The sequence below is a fragment of the Anomaloglossus baeobatrachus genome, assembly GCF_048569485.1.
Source record: "Anomaloglossus baeobatrachus isolate aAnoBae1 chromosome 9 unlocalized genomic scaffold, aAnoBae1.hap1 SUPER_9_unloc_4, whole genome shotgun sequence".
NCBI classification, from domain to species: Eukaryota; Metazoa; Chordata; class Amphibia; order Anura; family Aromobatidae; genus Anomaloglossus; species Anomaloglossus baeobatrachus.
In genome coordinates this window covers 242028-261171 of record NW_027441822.1, presented here as the reverse complement: position 1 = coordinate 261171, position 19144 = coordinate 242028, and the positions used below count along the sequence as shown (strand labels likewise).

Here is a 19144-nt window from a genome sequence, read left to right as displayed (position 1 = left end):
GACCGTGACTGGAGCACAGTGTAGACCAGAGAGGACCGTGACTGGAGCACAGTGTAGACCAGAGAGGACCGTGCTCGGCCACCGCTCCGTCCAATCTCCTAAGACCCCTGTAATATGGCACAGACCCGAGCAATGGCCCAGTTTCAGCCAGTGAGAAGTAGCCATGGACACACAGGGCAGCGACGCTCCGCAAACAGCCTCATCTGTACGGGGCGCAACGTCCCCCCAACATCCATCATATACGTACGCCGCAGGCTCCGTCCTCATCGGGTGACACCACCGAGACTGGAGCGAGCGCTGTTTTAACTACTTAGATGCTGAGGTGAAAGGTGAGCCGACATCTATGTAGTTAGGGGGGGTCCTGTCAGGCCACTGTGGGCCCCTGCAGCGGGGAGGCTCCAATCCAGACTTTTGTAATGGGGGGCTCATGTAAAATGGAGATCATGTGATCAGGTTTAGGAGGCAACATCCGGGAGTGTGAGCTCAGCTCTGCTACATCTGTGTAACACGAGGACACCGGGGGCCGCGCAGTCCCGGCCCTCTACAGACGGGGACGTCCCTCCACACAGGGAGACCCCCTGAACAGACGTGGGACCCCCCTCTACACACAGAGACCCCCTGAATAGACATGGGAGCACCCTCCATGCATAGAGACGCCTTGTACAGATGTGGGACCCCCCCTCTACACACGGAGACCCCCTGTACAGACGCAGGACCCCCCTCTACACACGGAGACCCCCTGTACAGACGCGGGACCCCCCTCTACACACGGAGACCCCCTGTACAGACGCGGGACCCCCCTCTACACACGGAGACCCCCTGTACAGACGCGGGACCCCCCTCTACACACGGAGACCCCCTGTACAGACGCGGGACCCCCCTCTACACACGGAGACCCCCTGTACAGATGCGGGACCCCCCTCTACACACGGAGACCCCCTGTACAGATGCGGGACCCCCCCTCTACACACAGAGACCCCCTGTACAGATGCGGGACCCCCCCTCTACACACAGAGACCCCCTGTACAGATGCGGGACCCCCCCTCTACACACAGAGACCCCCTGTACAGAAGCGGGACCCCCCTCTACACACAGAGATCCCCTGTACAGACACGGGACCCCCCCTCTACACACAAAGATCCCCTGTACAGAAGCGGGACCCCCCTCTACACACAGAGACCCCCTGTACAGACGTAGGACCCCCCTCTACACACGGAGACCCCCTGTACAGACGCGGGAGACCCCCTGTACAGACGCGGGAGACCCCTCTACACACGGAGACCCCCTGTACAGACGCGGGACCCCCCTCTACACACAGAGACCCCCTGTACAGATGCGGGACCCCCCTCTACACACGGAGACCCCCTGTACAGAAGCGGGACCCCCCTCTACACACAGAGACCCCCTGTACAGAAGCGGGACCCCCCTCTACACACAGAGATCCCCTGTACAGACGCGGGACCCCCCTCTACACACAGAGACCCCCTGTACAGACACGGGACCCCCCTCTACACACAGAGACCCCCTGTACAGACAGACAGGGACCCTCCTCTATATATGGGGGCATCCTCTACATAAAAGGGACAACTCTAAATATACAGGCCCCCCTTCTATATGTATGGGACACCTCTGTATACGGGCATCACATCACCCCGCAGCCTGTACTCACCATGGTTCCGGCCGGTTCTCACACGTGGAAACGATCAGCACAACTTCCCCGTCCTGCCGACCAATCCGCAACCAGAGATCAGATGCCCTCAGTAAACATGGCGCCCCCCAGTCGCACCATATCCGGAAGTGACGCAAGAAGGATGATGACTACTTCCGGGTTGGGAAGGTCATGTGAGAAGATAATGTCAGAAGGTGAGGAGCTGATTATGGGGACTGAGAACAGATAATACAGGGAGGAAAAGATGTCTGTGCGGCCGGAGAGAGGAGCTCACACCATACAGCGCAGCACACAGTATCACACAGGAGAGGATTAGATACACAGCGCAGCACACAGTATCACACAGGAGAGGATTAGATACACTGCTCAGCACACAGTATCACACAGGAGAGGATTAGATACACAGCTCAGCAGACAGTATCACACAGGAGAGGATTAGATACACAGCTCAGCACACAGTATCACACAGGAGAGGATTACATACACAGCTCAGCAGACAGTATCACACAGGACAGGATTAGATACACAGCTCAGCAGACAGTATCACACAGGAGAGGATTAGATACACAGCTCAGCACACAGTATCACACAGGAGAGGATTAGATACACAGCTCAGCACACAGTATCACACAGGACAGGATTAGATACACAGCGCAGCACACAGTATCACACAGGAGAGGATTAGATACACAGCTCAGCACACAGTATCACACAGGACAGGATTAGATACACAGCTCAGCAGACAGTATCACACAGGAGAGGATTAGATACACAGCTCAGCACACAGTATCACACAGGACAGGATTAGATACACAGCGCAGCACACAGTATCACACAGGAGAGGATTAGATACACAGCTCAGCACACAGTATCACACAGGACAGGATTAGATACACAGCTCAGCAGACAGTATCACACAGGAGAGGATTAGATACACAGCTCAGCAGACAGTATCACACAGGAGAGGATTAGATACACAGCGCAGCACACAGTATCACACAGGAGAGGATTAGATACACAGCTCAGCAGACAGTATCACACAGGGGAGGATTAGATACACTGCTCAGCACACAGTATCACACAGGACAGGATTAGATACACTGCTCAGCAGACAGTATCACACAGGAGAGGATTAGATACACGGCTCAGCAGACAGTATCACACAGGAGAGAATTAGATACACAGCTCAGCAGACAGTATCACACAGGAGAGGATTAGATACACAGCTCAGCAGACAGTATCACACAGGAGAGGATTAGATACACAGCTCAGTAGACAGTATCACACAGGACAGGATTAGATACACTGCTCAGCAGACAGTATCACACAGGAGAGGATTAGATACACAGCTCAGTAGACAGTATCACACAGGAGAGGATTAGATACACAGCTCAGCAGACAGTATCACACAGGATAGGATTAGATACACTGCTCAGCAGACAGTATCACACAGGAGAGGATTAGATACACTGCTCAGCAGACCGTATCACACAGGAGAGGATTAGATACACGGCTCAGCAGACAGTATCACACAGGAGAGGATTAGATACACGGCTCAGCAGACAGTATCACACAGGAGAGGATTAGATACACGGCTCAGCAGACAGTATCACAGGAGAGGATTAGATACACGGCTCAGCAGACAGTATCACACAGGAAAGGATTAGATACACAGCTCAGCACACAGTATCACACAGGAGAGGATTAGATACACAGCTCAGCAGACAGTATCACACAGGAGAGGATTAGATACACAGCTCAGCAGACAGTATCACACAGGAGAGGATTAGATACACAGCTCAACAGACAGTATCACACAGGATAGGATTAGATACACCGCTCAGCAGACAGTATCACACAGGACAGGATTAGATACACCGCTCAGCACACAGTATCACACAGGACAGGATTAGATACACCGCTCAGCACACAGTATCACACAGGACAGGATTAGATACACAGCTCAGCAGACAGTATCACACAGGAGAGAATTAGATACACTGCTCAGCAGACAGTATCACACAGGATAGGATTAGATACACGGCTCAGCAGACAGTATCACACAGGAGAGGATTAGATACACAGCTCAGCACACAGTATCACACAGGATAGGATTAGATACACAGCTCAGCACACAGTATCACACAGGAGAGGATTAGATACACAGCTCAGCAGACAGTATCACACAGGAGAGGATTAGATACACGGCTCAGCAGACAGTATCACACAAGAGAGGATTAGATACACGGCTCAGCAGACAGTATCACACAGGAGTGGATTAGATACACAGCTCAACAGACAGTATCACACAGGATAGGATTAGATACACCGCTCAGCAGACAGTATCACACAGGACAGGATTAGATACACCGCTCAGCACACAGTATCACACAGGACAGGATTAGATACACCGCTCAGCACACAGTATCACACAGGACAGGATTAGATACACAGCTCAGCAGACAGTATCACACAGGAGAGAATTAGATACACTGCTCAGCAGACAGTATCACACAGGAGAGGATTAGATACACAGCTCAGCAGACAGTATTACACAGGAGAGGATTAGATATACAGCTCAGCAGACAGTATCACACAGGAGAGAATTAGATACACAGCTCAGCACACAGTATCACACAGGAGAGGATTAGATACACTGCTCAGCAGACAGAATCACACAGGAGAGGATTAGATACACGGCTCAGCACACAGTATCACACAGGAGTGGATTAGATACACAGCTCAGCAGACAGTATCACACAGGATAGGATTAGATACACGGCTCAGCAGACAGTATCACACAGGAGAGGATTAGATACACGGCTCAGCAGACAGTATCACACAGGAGAGGATTAGATACACGGCTCAGCACACAGTATCACACAGGATAGGATTAGATACACGGCTCAGCACACAGTATCACACAGGAGAGGATTAGATACACAGCTCAGCAGACAGTATCACACAGGAGAGGATTAGATACACAGCTCAGTAGACAGTATCACACAGGACAGGATTAGATACACAGCTCAGCAGACAGTATCACACAGGAGAGGATTAGATACACAGCTCAGCAGACAGTATCACACAGGACAGGATTAGATACACGGCTCAGCAGACAGTATCACACAGGAGTGGATTAGATACACAGCTCAACAGACAGTATCACACAGGATAGGATTAGATACACCGCTCAGCAGACAGTATCACACAGGACAGGATTAGATACACTGCTCAGCAGACAGTATCACACAGGAGAGGATTAGATACACTGCTCAGCAGACAGTATCACACAGGACAGGATTAGATACACGGCTCAGCAGACAGTATCACACAGGAGTGGATTAGATACACAGCTCAACAGACAGTATCACACAGGATAGGATTAGATACACCGCTCAGCAGACAGTATCACACAGGAGAGGATTAGATACACTGCTCAGCAGACAGTATCACACAGGAGAGGATTAGATACACTGCTCAGCAGACAGTATCACACAGGAGAGGATTAGATACACGGCTCAGCAGACAGTATCACACAGGAGAGAATTAGATACACAGCTCAGCAGACAGTATCACACAGGAGAGGATTAGATACACAGCTCAGCAGACAGTATCACACAGGAGAGGATTAGATACACAGCTCAGTAGACAGTATCACACAGGACAGGATTAGATACACGGCTCAGCACACAGTATCACACAGGAGATGATTAGATACACAGCTCAGCAGACAGTATCACACAGGAGAGGATTAGATACACAGCTCAACAGACAGTATCACACAGGATAGGATTAGATACACCGCTCAGCAGACAGTATCACACAGGACAGGATTAGATACACCGCTCAGCACACAGTATCACACAGGACAGGATTAGATACACCGCTCAGCACACAGTATCACACAGGACAGGATTAGATACACAGCTCAGCAGACAGTATCACACAGGAGAGAATTAGATACACTGCTCAGCAGACAGTATCACACAGGATAGGATTAGATACACGGCTCAGCAGACAGTATCACACAGGAGAGGATTAGATACACAGCTCAGCACACAGTATCACACAGGATAGGATTAGATACACAGCTCAGCACACAGTATCACACAGGAGAGGATTAGATACACAGCTCAGCAGACAGTATCACACAGGAGAGGATTAGATACACGGCTCAGCAGACAGTATCACACAGGAGAGGATTAGATACACGGCTCAGCAGACAGTATCACACAGGAGAGGATTAGATACACAGCTCAGCAGACAGTATTACACAGGAGAGGATTAGATATACAGCTCAGCAGACAGTATCACACAGGAGAGAATTAGATACACAGCTCAGCACACAGTATCACACAGGAGAGGATTAGATACACTGCTCAGCAGACAGAATCACACAGGAGAGGATTAGATACACGGCTCAGCAGACAGTATCACACAGGAGTGGATTAGATACACAGCTCAGCAGACAGTATCACACAGGATAGGATTAGATACACGGCTCAGCAGACAGTATCACACAGGAGAGGATTAGATACACGGCTCAGCACACAGTATCACACAGGATAGGATTAGATACACGGCTCAGCACACAGTATCACACAGGAGAGGATTAGATACACAGCTCAGCAGACAGTATCACACAGGAGAGGATTAGATACACAGCTCAGTAGACAGTATCACACAGGACAGGATTAGATACACTGCTCAGCAGACAGTATCACACAGGAGAAGATTAGATACACAGCTCAGCAGACAGTATCACACAGGAGAGGATTAGATACACAGCTCAGCAGACAGTATCACACAGGATAGGATTAGATACACTGCTCAGCAGACAGTATCACACAGGAGAGGATTAGATACACTGCTCAGCAGACAGTATCACACAGGAGAGGATTAGATACACTGCTCAGCAGACAGTATCACACAGGAGAGGATTAGATACACGGCTCAGCAGACAGTATCACACAGGAGAGGATTAGATACACAGCTCAGCAGACAGTATCACACAGGAGAGGATTAGATACACAGCTCAGCAGACAGTATCACACAGGACAGGATTAGATACACGGCTCAGCACACAGTATCACACAGGAGAGGATTAGATACACAGCTCAGCAGACAGTATCACACAGGAGAGGATTAGATACACAGCTCAGCAGACAGTATCACACAGGACAGGATTAGATACACGGCTCAGCAGACAGTATCACACAAGAGAGGATTAGATACACTGCTCAGCAGACAGTATCACACAGGAGAGGATTAGATACACTGCTCAGCAGACAGTATCACACAGGATAGGATTAGATACACGGCTCAGCAGACAGTATCACACAGGAGTGGATTAGATACACAGCTCAACAGACAGTATCACAGGATAGGATTAGATACACCGCTCAGCACACAGTATCACACAGGACAGGATTAGATACACCGCTCAGCACACAGTATCACACAGGACAGGATTAGATACACCGCTCAGCACACAGTATCACACAGGACAGGATTAGATACACAGCTCAGCAGACAGTATCACACAGGAGAGGATTAGATACACAGCTCAGCACACAGTATCACACAGGAGAGGATTAGATACACAGCTCAGCAGACAGTATCACACAGGAGAGGATTAGATACACAGCTCAGCAGACAGTATTACACAGGAGAGGATTAGATATACAGCTCAGCAGACAGTATCACACAGGACAGGATTAGATACAGAGCTCAGCAGACAGTATCACACAGGACAGGATTAGATACAGAGCTCAGCAGACAGTATCACACAGGACAGGATTAGATGCACAGCTCAGCACACAGTATCACACAGGAGAGGATTAGATACACAGCTCAGCAGACAGTATCACACAGGAGAGGATTAGATACACAGCTCAGCACACAGGAGAGGATTAGATACACGGCTCAGCAGACAGTATCACACAGGAGAGGATTAGATACACAGCTCAGCAGACAGTATCACACAGGAGAGGATTAGATACACAGCTCAGCAGACAGTATCACACAGGAGAGGATTAGATACACAGCTCAGCAGACTGTATCACACAGGCTAGGATTAGATACACAGCTCAGCAGACAGTATCACACAGGAGAGGATTAGATACACAGCTCAGCAGACAGTATCACACAGGACAGGATTAGATGCACAACTCAGCAGACAGTATCACACAGGACAGGATTAGATACACAGCTCAGCAGACAGTATCACACAGGATAGTATTAGATACAGAGCTCAGCAGACAGTATCACACAGGAGAGGATTAGATACACAGCTCAGCAGACAGTATCACACAGGAGAGGATTAGATATACAGCTCAGCAGACAGTATCACACAGGACAGGATTAGATACAGAGCTCAGCAGACAGTATCACACAGGACAGGATTAGATACAGAGCTCAGCAGACAGTATCACACAGGACAGGATTAGATGCACAGCTCAGCACACAGTATCACACAGGAGAGGATTAGATACACAGCTCAGCAGACAGTATCACACAGGAGAGGATTAGATACACAGCTCAGCACACAGGAGAGGATTAGATACACGGCTCAGCAGACAGTATCACACAGGAGAGGATTAGATACACAGCTCAGCAGACAGTATCACACAGGAGAGGATTAGATACACAGCTCAGCAGACAGTATCACACAGGAGAGGATTAGATACACAGCTCAGCAGACTGTATCACACAGGCTAGGATTAGATACACAGCTCAGCAGACAGTATCACACAGGAGAGGATTAGATACACAGCTCAGCAGACAGTATCACACAGGACAGGATTAGATGCACAACTCAGCAGACAGTATCACACAGGACAGGATTAGATACACAGCTCAGCAGACAGTATCACACAGGATAGTATTAGATACAGAGCTCAGCAGACAGTATCACACAGGAGAGGATTAGATACACAGCTCAGCAGACAGTATCACACAGGAGAGGATTAGATACACAGCTCAGCACACAGTATCACACAGGAGAGGATTAGATACACTGCTCAGCAGACAGTATCACACAGGAGAGGATTAGATACACAGCTCAGCAGACAGTATTACACAGGAGAGGATTAGATATACAGCTCAGCAGACAGCATTACACAGGAGAGGATTAGATACACAGCCCAGCAGACAGTATCACACAGGACAGGATTAGATACAGAGCTCAGCAGACAGTATCACACAGGACAGGATTAGATACAGAGCTCAGCAGACAGTATCACACAGGACAGGATTAGATGCACAGCTCAGCACACAGTATCACACAGGAGAGGATTAGATACACAGCTCAGCAGACAGTATCACACAGGAGAGGATTAGATACACGGCTCAGCACACAGGAGAGGATTAGATACACGGCTCAGCAGACAGTATCACACAGGAGAGGATTAGATACACAGCTCAGCAGACAGTATCACACAGGAGAGGATTAGATACACAGCTCAGCAGACAGTATCACACAGGAGAGGATTAGATACACAGCTCAGCAGACTGTATCACACAGGCTAGGATTAGATACACAGCTCAGCAGACAGTATCACACAGGAGAGGATTAGATACACAGCTCAGCAGACAGTATCACACAGGACAGGATTAGATACACAGCTCAGCAGACAGTATTACACAGGAGGGGATTAGATACACAGCTCAGCAGACAGTATCACACAGGAGAGGATTAGATACACAGCTCAGCAGACAGTATCACACAGGACAGGATTAGATACACAGCTCAGCAGACAGTATTACACAGGAGAGGATTAGATACACAGCTCAGCAGACAGTATCACACATGACAGGATTAGATGCACAGCTCAGCAGACAGTATCACACAGGACAGGATTAGATACACAGCTCAGCAGACAGTATCACACAGGATAGGATTAGATACAGAGCTCAGCAGACAGTATCACACAGGAGAGGATTAGATACACTGCTCAGCAGACAGTATCACACAGGAGAGGATTAGATACACTGCTCAGCAGACAGTATCACACAGGAGAGGATTAGATACACTGCTCAGCAGACAGTATCACACAGGAGAGGATTAGATACACTGCTCAGCAGACAGTATCACACAGGAGAGGATTAAATACACAGCTCAGCAGACAGTATCACACAGGATAGGATTAGATACATGGCTCAGCAGACAGTATCACACAGGAGAGGATTAGATACACGGCTCAGCAGACAGTGTCACACAGGAGAGGATTAGATACACGGCTCAGCAGACAGTATCACACAGGAGAGGATTAGATACACTGCTCAGCAGACAGTATCACACAGGAGAGGATTAGATACACTGCTCAGCAGACAGTATCACACAGGAGAGGATTAGATACACTGCTCAGCAGACAGTATCACACAGGAGAGGATTAGATACACTGCTCAGCAGAAAGTATCACACAGGAGAGGATTAGATACACTGCTCAGCAGACAGTATCACACAGGAGAGGATTAGATACACAGCTCAGCAGACAGTATCACACAGGAGAGGATTAAATACACAGCTCATCAGACAGTATCACACAGGAGAGGATTAGATACACAGCTCAGCAGACAGTATCACACAGGAGAGGATTAGATGCTCAGCAGGCAGCATCGCACAGGAGAGGATTAGATACACTGCTCAGCAGGCAGCATCGCACAGGAGAGGATTAGATACACTGCTCAGCAGACAGTATCACACAGGAGAGGATTAGATACACAGCTGAGCAGACAGTATCACACAGGAGAGGATTAGATACACAGCTCAGCAGGCAGCATCACACAGGAGAGGATTAGATACACTGCTCAGCAGACAGTATCACACAGGAGAGGATTAGATACACTGCTCAGCAGACAGTATCACACAGGAGAGGATTAGATACACAGCTCAGCAGACAGTGTCACACAGGAGAGGATTAGATACACAGCTCAGAAGACTATATCACACAGGAGAGGATTAGATACACAGCTGATACATGTATTTGTACATCAGTTTTCACGCTTCTTCTCAGGTTCCTCCACCACAAACATGGCGCCTTCTGTGGATGAGACTCTGGAGGACGTGAATCAGCGTCTGGATCGGCTGCTCCTGAGAGTGATGGACGACCTGGAAGATCTGAAGGAGAAGAGACAATGTCTGAACGGTGTCATAGAGCAGGTGAGTGATGAGCGCTCGTCTCATACACGGATATACAGCTACACCGGTGGTCTTATAGCTCATTTCCCAGTGTCTGACGGTATTATACATGATATCTCAGTGTCTGGCGGTATTATGCGTTATATCTCAGTGTCTGGCGGTATTATACATGATATCTCAGTGTCTGGTGGCATTATGTGTATATCTGGCGGTATTATACATGATATCTCAGTGTTTGGTGGTATGTGTATATCTGGCGGTATTATACATGATATCACAGTGTCTGGTGGTATTATGTGTATATCTGGCGGTATTATACATGATATCTCAGTGTGTGGTGGTATGTGTATATGTGGCGGTATTATACATGATATCTCAGTGTCTGGTGGTATTATGTGTATATCTGGCGGTATTATACATGATATCTCAGTGTCTGGTGGTATTATGTGTATATGTGGCGGTATTATACATGATATCTCAGTGTCTGGTGGTATTATGTGTATATCTGGCGGTATTATACATGATATCTCAGTGTCTGGTGGTATTATGTGTATATGTGGCGGTATTATACATGATATTTCAGTGTCTGGTGCTATTATGTGTATATGTGGCGGTATTATACATGATATCTCAGTGTCTGGTGCTATTATGTGTATATGTGGCGGTATTATACATGATATCTCAGTGTCTGGTGCTATTATGTGTATATGTGGCGGTATTATACATGATATCTCAGTGCCTGGTGCTATTATGTGTATATGTGGCGGTATTATACATGATATCTCAGTGTCTGGTGGTATTATGTGTATATCTGGTGGTATTATACATGATATCTCAGTGTCTGATGGTATTATGTGTATATCTGGCGGTATTATACATGATGTCTCAGTGTCTGGTGGCATTATGTGTATATGTGGCGGTATTATACATGATATCTCAGTGTCTGGTGGTATGTGTATATGTGGCGGTATTATACATGATATCTTAGTGTCTGGTGGTATTATGTGTATATCTGGCGGTATTATACATGATATCTCAGTGTCTGGTGGTATTATGTGTATATATGGCGGTATTATACATGATATCTTAGTGTCTGGTGGTATGTGTATATCTGGCGGTATTATACATGATATCTCAGTGTCTGGTGGTATTTTGTGTATATGTGGCGGTATTATACATGAAATCTCAGTGTCTGGTGGTATTATATGTATTTCTGGTGGTATTATACATGATATCTCAGTGTCTGGTGGTATTATATGTATTTCTGGTGGTATTATACATGATATCACAGTGTCTGATGGTATTATGTGTATATCTGGCGGTATTATACATGATATCTCAGTGTCTAGTGGTATTATATGTATATCTCGTGGTATTAAACATGATATCTCAGTGTCTGGCGGTATTATGTGTATTTCTGGTGGTATTCTACATGATATCTCAGGGTCTGGCGGTATTATGTGTATATCTAGAAGTATTATATATAACATCTCACTGTCTGGTTGTATCATATCTCAGTGTCTGGCTGTGTTATGTGTATATGTGGTAGTATTATACATATCTGTGTGTGACGGTATTATGTGTATATCTGGCGGTATTATTACAGATATAATCGGTATTATATGTGTCGTTCTCAGGGATGGCTCTGCCTTTCTCAGTCGCGGTATTCTATGGGGAACAAGTCCGTGTCCTCGCTGCAGTATACGCCAGAGATGACGCCTTCCTCGTTTGTCCAGGACAGGTGAGGGCGGTATTTTATTTCTTCCATATATCCTTTATTTTTCTGTATTTTCTGCTCTGTATGGTCACAGCAGAAATATCCCACCATGAAATCATGCGGTCACACTGACACTGGTTCATGAAGCTGATGAAGCGGGTGGTCTGCGGGGTCCGCAGCGTCCTGCACCTGTGTGTAGGGATAACTATGGCCATATAGCATTGCTCCTCACCTGTAGCACCGCAGCCTCGGACGTCTGTATCATCAACCATTGTGTGACTACAGCTCCCAGCATGTCCTGACAATCATACACAGCCGCAGTCATTCCGCCATCTTTCTCCTGTCTGTGCAGTGCTGCGGACGATGGGGGGACCACATTCACTGCAGAACGCGTTCAGCCGGAGACGCAGGACAAAGTGACGGAGCGGAAGCTCCCGGAGGTGGAGGATATTGGGGCCGCAGATCACGGTGAGTCCATATGTGGAGGAGGACCCATCTTAGGGGGCTGCAGTGACCTCTAGGAGTTTGCTCCTGGGTAGGAGGAGTGGGGGGTCACACACAATGGAGGTATTAGTGTAGCATGTGTCCACCTCTACAAAATGCTACACTAATACCCTAGTCGGACACCATTTTGTAGAGGTGGACACATGCTACACTAATACCCTAATCGGACACCATTTTGTAGAGGAGGACACATGCTACACTAATACCCTAATCGGACACCATTTTGTAGAGGAGGACACATGCTACACTAATACCCTAGTCGGACACCATTTTGTAGAAGAGGAAACATGCTATACTAATACCCTAGTCGGACACCATTTTGTAGAGGAGGACACATGCTACACTAATACCCTAGTCGGACACCATTTTGTAGAGGTGGACACATGCTACACTAATACCCTAATCGGACACCATTTTGTAGAGGTGGACGCATGCTACACTAATACCCTAGTCGGACACCATTTTGTAGAGGTGGAGACATGCTACACTAATACCCTAATCGGACACCATTTTGTAGAGGTGGACGCATGCTACACTAATACCCTAGTCGGACACCATTTTGTAGAGGTGGACACATGCTACACTAATACCCTAGTCGGACACCATTTTGTAGAGGAGGACACATGCTACACTAATACCCTAATCGGACACCATTTTGTAGAGGTGGACACATGCTACACTAATACCCTAATCGGACACCATTTTGTAGAGGTGGACGCATGCTACACTAATACCCTAGTCGGACACCATTTTGTAGAGGTGGAGACATGCTACACTAATACCCTAATCGGACACCATTTTGTAGAGGTGGACGCATGCTACACTAATACCCTAGTCGGACACCATTTTGTAGAGGTGGACAAATGCTATACTAATACCCTAGTCGGACACCATTTTGTAGAGGAGGACACATGCTACACTAATACCCTAGTCGGACACCATTTTGTAGAGGTGGACACATGCTATACTAATACCCTAGTCGGACACCATTTTGTAGAGGTGGACACATGCTACACTAATACCCTAGTCGGACACCATTTTGTAGAGGTGGACACATGCTACACTAATACCCTAATCGGACACCATTTTGTAGAGGACACATGCTACACTAATAACCCTAGTCGGACACCATTTTGTAGAGGTGGACACATGCTACATTAATACCCTAGTCGGACACCATTTTGTAGAGGTGGACACATGCTATACTAATACCCTAGTCGGACACCATTTTGTAGAGGTGGACACATGCTACATTAATACCCTAGTCGGACACCATTTAGTAGAGGTGGACACATGCTATACTAATACCCTAGTCGGACACCATTTTGTAGAGGTGGAGACATGCTACACTAATACCCTAGTCGGACACCATTTTGTAGAGGTGGAGACATGCTACACTAATACCCTAGTCGGACACCATTTTGTAGAGGTGGATACATGCTACACTAATACCCTAGTCGGACACCATTTTGTAGAGGTGGACACATGCTATACTAATACCCTAGTCGGACACCATTTTGTAGAGGTGGACACATGCTACATTAATACCCTAGTCGGACACCATTTAGTAGAGGTGGACACATGCTATACTAATACCCTAGTCGGACACCATTTTGTAGAGGTGGAGACATGCTACACTAATACCCTAGTCGGACACCATTTTGTAGAGGTGGATACATGCTACACTAATACCCTAGTCGGACACCATTTTGTAGAGGTGGACACATGCTACACTAATACCCTAGTCGGACACCATTTTGTAGAGGTGGAGACATGCTACACTAATACCCTAGTCGGACACCATTTTGTAGAGGTGGACACATGCTACACTAATACCCTAGTCGGACACCATTTTGTAGAGGTGGACACATGCTACACTAATACCCTAGTCGGACACCATTTTGTAGAGGTGGACACATGCTACACTAATACCCTAGTCGGACACCATTTTGTAGAGGTGGACACATGCTACACTAATACCCTAGTCGGACACCATTTTGTAGAGGTGGACACATGCTATACTAATACCCTAGTCGGACACCATTTAGTAGAGGTGGACACATGCTATACTAATACCCTAGTCGGACACCATTTTGTAGAGGTGGACGCATGCTACACTAATACCCTAGTCGGACACCATTTTGTAGAGGAGGACACATGCTACACTAATACCCTAGTCGGACACCATTTTGTAGAGGTGGAGACATGCTACACTAATACCCTAGTCGGACACCATTTTGTAGAGGTGGACGCATGCTACACTAATACCCTAGTCGGACACCATTTTGTAGAGGAGGACACATGCTACACTAATACCCTAGTCGGACACCATTTTGTAGAGGTGGAGACATGCTACACTAATACCCTAGTCGGACACCATTTTGTAGAGGTGGACACATGCTACACTAATACCCTAGTCGGACACTATTTTGTAGAGGTGGACACATGCTACACTAATACCCTAGTCGGACACCATTTTGTAGAGGTGGACACATGCTACACTAATACCCTAGTCGGACACCATTTTGTAGAGGTGGACACATGCTACACTAATACCCTAGTCGGACACCATTTTGTAGAGGTGGAGACATGCTACACTAATACCCTAGTCGGACACCATTTTGTAGAGGTGGACGCATGCTACACTAATACCCTAGTCGGACACCATTTTGTAGAGGAGGACACATGCTACACTAATACCCTAGTCGGACACCATTTTGTAGAGGTGGAGACATGCTACACTAATACCCTAGTCGGACACCATTTTGTAGAGGTGGACACATGCTACACTAATACCCTAGTCGGACACCATTTTGTAGAGGTGGACACATGCTACACTAATACCCTAGTCGGACACCATTTTGTAGAGGTGGACACATGCTACACTAATACCCTAGTCGGACACCATTTTGTAGAGGTGGACACATGCTACACTAATACCCTAGTCGGACACCATTTTGTAGAGGTGGACACATGCTACACTAATACCCTAGTCGGACACCATTTTGTAGAGGTGGACACATGCTACACTAATACCCTAGTCGGACACCATTTTGTAGAGGTGGACACATGCTACACTAATACCCTAGTCGGACACCATTTTGTAGAGGTGGACACATGCTACACTAATACCCTAGTCGGACACCATTTTGTAGAGGAGGACACATGCTACACTAATACCCTAGTCGGACACCATTTTGTAGAGGTGGACACATGCTACACTAATACCGTATTAGTGTAGCATGTGTCCACCTCTACAAAATGAAACAAACAAAGTAACTAAACAGTAAAAATGCATAGGACCTCAGTCAGTTAGAAAATTACCAGAAATTACCTCAGACAGTCAATATATTTTTGTCAAACAAAGTAACTAAACAGTAAAAATGCATAGGACCTCAGTCAATCGGAAAATGACCAGAAATTACCTCAGACAGTCGATTTATTTCTGTCAAACAAAGTAAATAAACTGTAAAAATGCATAAGACCTCAGTCAGTCGGAAAAATACATGCTACACTAATACCCCTATTGTCATTGTGAGTCGTTTTCCGACTGACTGAGTTCCTCTACAGAAAATGGCAGATCCAGGCGTCTGCAGTTTAAGGCTATGTGCGCACGTTGCGTAATTACATGCAGTTACGCTGCGCTTTGTAGCGCAGCGTAACGGCATGCGTCCTGCGTCCCCTGCACAGTCTATGGAGATTGTGCAGGGGCCGTGCGCACGTGGCGTTTTAGAGCGCAGCGCTTCCGCTGCTGCCCGAAGCGCGCGTTCTAAGAAGTGACATGTCACTTCTTCCGTGCGCTTTTCCTGCAGCCCCTGCTCTGTCTATGGCAGGAGCTGCAGGCAGAGCGCATGGAATCGGCTTTTTGTTTTTTTTTTCCACTACAGACATTTTCTGCAGCGATTGGAACGTGTGCTCTTCAGATCGCTGCAGATATTTCTGCAGTGACTGTACGCAGCGTGCGCACATAGCCTAACTGCGACTGAGGATCAAGCAGCGAGATCTGCTCGTCATCGGGGTTTGCTGCTTTCAGAAAGCGAATTACAGCAGGTTCAGCATTAGCGGCAGCAGCAGGTTACCGGGGACTGTTGTATTTTTACTGTCTATTTACTTTATTTCATTTGGTAGAGGTGGACACATGCTACACTAATACCCTTAATGGAGGGGTGCGGGATCTGAGATTGATCAATGATTCGGGATGTTTTATTTTATACTAGGTCTGAGACATCGGGGTCATAAAAGCGAAGTCCCGAAAGCCAGTACCAAAGAAGAAAGTGAGAAGCCGAAATCTCCTGGGGTTAACGACCCCCTGCGCTGGTTCGGAGTTTTGGTCCCTCAAAGTTTACGGCAAGCGCAGAGTAACTTCCGGCAAGGTGCGTGAGTGTCCCGAGCGGCTGTGGTGCCACCTCTGTTTCTGGCCACTGTTCACACTCGGGTTTCTTTCTTGTAGGGATCCTCCTGGCTGCCGAAGTCGCCTCCCTGCAGAGCAGCATCGACGAGAACCGCAAGAAATATCGGGCGCTGCTTGCCCAGAAGAAACGGGAACACGTTCAGTCCGGCTGAGGAGCTCCGATTTTTCTAAAATGTTGATATAGGACCAAGAATAAATCCTAGCAGTAAGGGGGTATTAGACTTTTGTTAAAGGGGTTGTCCGCTACTAGAATACTTCCACATTTCCCCCCGGTAAAATAATAAAGCCTATACTCACCTCCCGTACCAGTGTCGTGGCTCACGTGGAGTTGTGACGTCACGCTAGCCATCGTCCAATCAGCTCCGACTTCCGTCTCCCGCCTTCGGACCAAACTAGTTAATCAACAGGAAGTGAGCACAGCCGTAGCACTCACTTCCTGTTGATTGTTCGTTTGGTCCAAAGGCGGGAGAAGGAAGCCGTTGCTGATTGGGCGGCAGGCTCGTGAGTTGTGAGCCATGGCACCGGTACCGGAGGTGAGTATAGGCTTTATCATTTTACCTGGGGGAAAATGTGGAATCAGAAGCTGGTGTTCTAGTAGTGGACAATCCCTTTAAAGTGCTGATACCTCCACTGTTTTGTTTTTTATTTTCTCCACCAATGACCTCTGAAATTAATATATATTTTTGTCTGTTCCTTTTACAATGACTGTGTATATATTGGAGATGCTCATAAACCTGTACATACATGAAGAAGCGCCCGCGATGTCTATATTGTTTCTTATGTTGTCACGACCGGCTGCAAGTTCAGAGCTCAGTGCATTTAGGAAATCCGATCACATACTGCTGGGTGCATTGGTAGTAACCACAGTGGGGCGGAATTATTTGGACACTATGGGGAGAACTTGTACCTCCGCTGTGCGAATGGCCGGATCCAACAGAAAGTACCGGAGAGGGGTCAGTAGGTTTTGGAGTGTGTGAGAAAATCGGAAACCCCCGCAGACACGGGGAGAACATGCAAACTCATTGCAGGTGTTGTTCTTGGTGGGATTTGAACCCAGGACCCCAGCGCTGCAAGACTGCCGTGCTGACCCCCGAGGCGGCGGCGGTGCCGTGCTGACCCCCGAGGCGGCGGCGGTGCCGCGCTGACCCCCGGTGCCGCGCTGACCCCCGGGGCCCCGGTGCCGCGCTGACCCCCGGGGCCCCGGTGCCGCGCTGACCCCCGGGGCCCCGGTGCCGCGCTGACCCCCGAGGCTGTTACTCAAATCCTAAAGTGGAAGAAAAATGCTCAAAAACACAGAACATCTGACCAGGAAAAGTGGTTTTATTGTTTTGGGTTTTTGAGATTACTTGGGCATTATTTAGTCTTCTCCAAAAACTCCCCAAAATACTCTTTTTGCACAAAGGCTGCGGGTTTCTTCCCCCGGGGGCTGATTTTAAGTCCGGATGTAAAATCTTCCATTTCGTTAGTGTTTTATGAGATTTTAAGAAATTAACCCTCTGCCTGTTGGCTGATAACAGAGAGCAGTAGATCTCCAGCATACTGTCGGTTATATTATATTATGGTTGGAGGGTCCCACAGTCCTCTACGTGATGCTGCGGTCCCCGAATGCTGCGGTGAAGGGGACATGTCCTACGTTGCGATGTTCCCGGGGGCCATTATTAGGCTCGGTGTGAGGGGTCACGTCGGCGTCACTGTACG

The 19144-nt window shown here is 47.6% G+C and overlaps 2 protein-coding genes across 3 annotated transcripts in view; one reads left to right on the top strand and one right to left on the bottom strand.

Moving 5' to 3' along the window:
* The window catches only part of LOC142259784 (U3 small nucleolar ribonucleoprotein IMP4-like), a 32991-nt gene extending 31222 nt beyond the window's left edge, over nucleotides 1–1769 (bottom strand). For both annotated transcript variants that reach the window (XM_075331890.1, XM_075331891.1), the window contains exon 1: nucleotides 1670–1769. In XM_075331890.1, coding sequence (XP_075188005.1) covers nucleotides 1670–1672 — 3 coding nt within the window. In that variant the 5' untranslated portion in view covers nucleotides 1673–1769. The remainder of the gene's footprint in view (nucleotides 1–1669) is intronic.
* A 35-nt stretch (nucleotides 1770–1804) lies between these two features.
* LOC142259787 (vacuolar ATPase assembly protein VMA22-like) lies at nucleotides 1805–18198 on the top strand. Its single transcript, XM_075331893.1, has 6 exons — nucleotides 1805–1863; nucleotides 10690–10835; nucleotides 12452–12555; nucleotides 12884–12999; nucleotides 17253–17408; nucleotides 17486–18198. Exons 1-6 carry the CDS (start codon nucleotides 1812–1814, stop codon nucleotides 17596–17598), a joined length of 687 nt encoding a protein of 228 aa, XP_075188008.1. The 5' UTR covers nucleotides 1805–1811; the 3' UTR covers nucleotides 17599–18198.
* The last annotated feature ends 946 nt before the right edge of the window (nucleotides 18199–19144 follow it).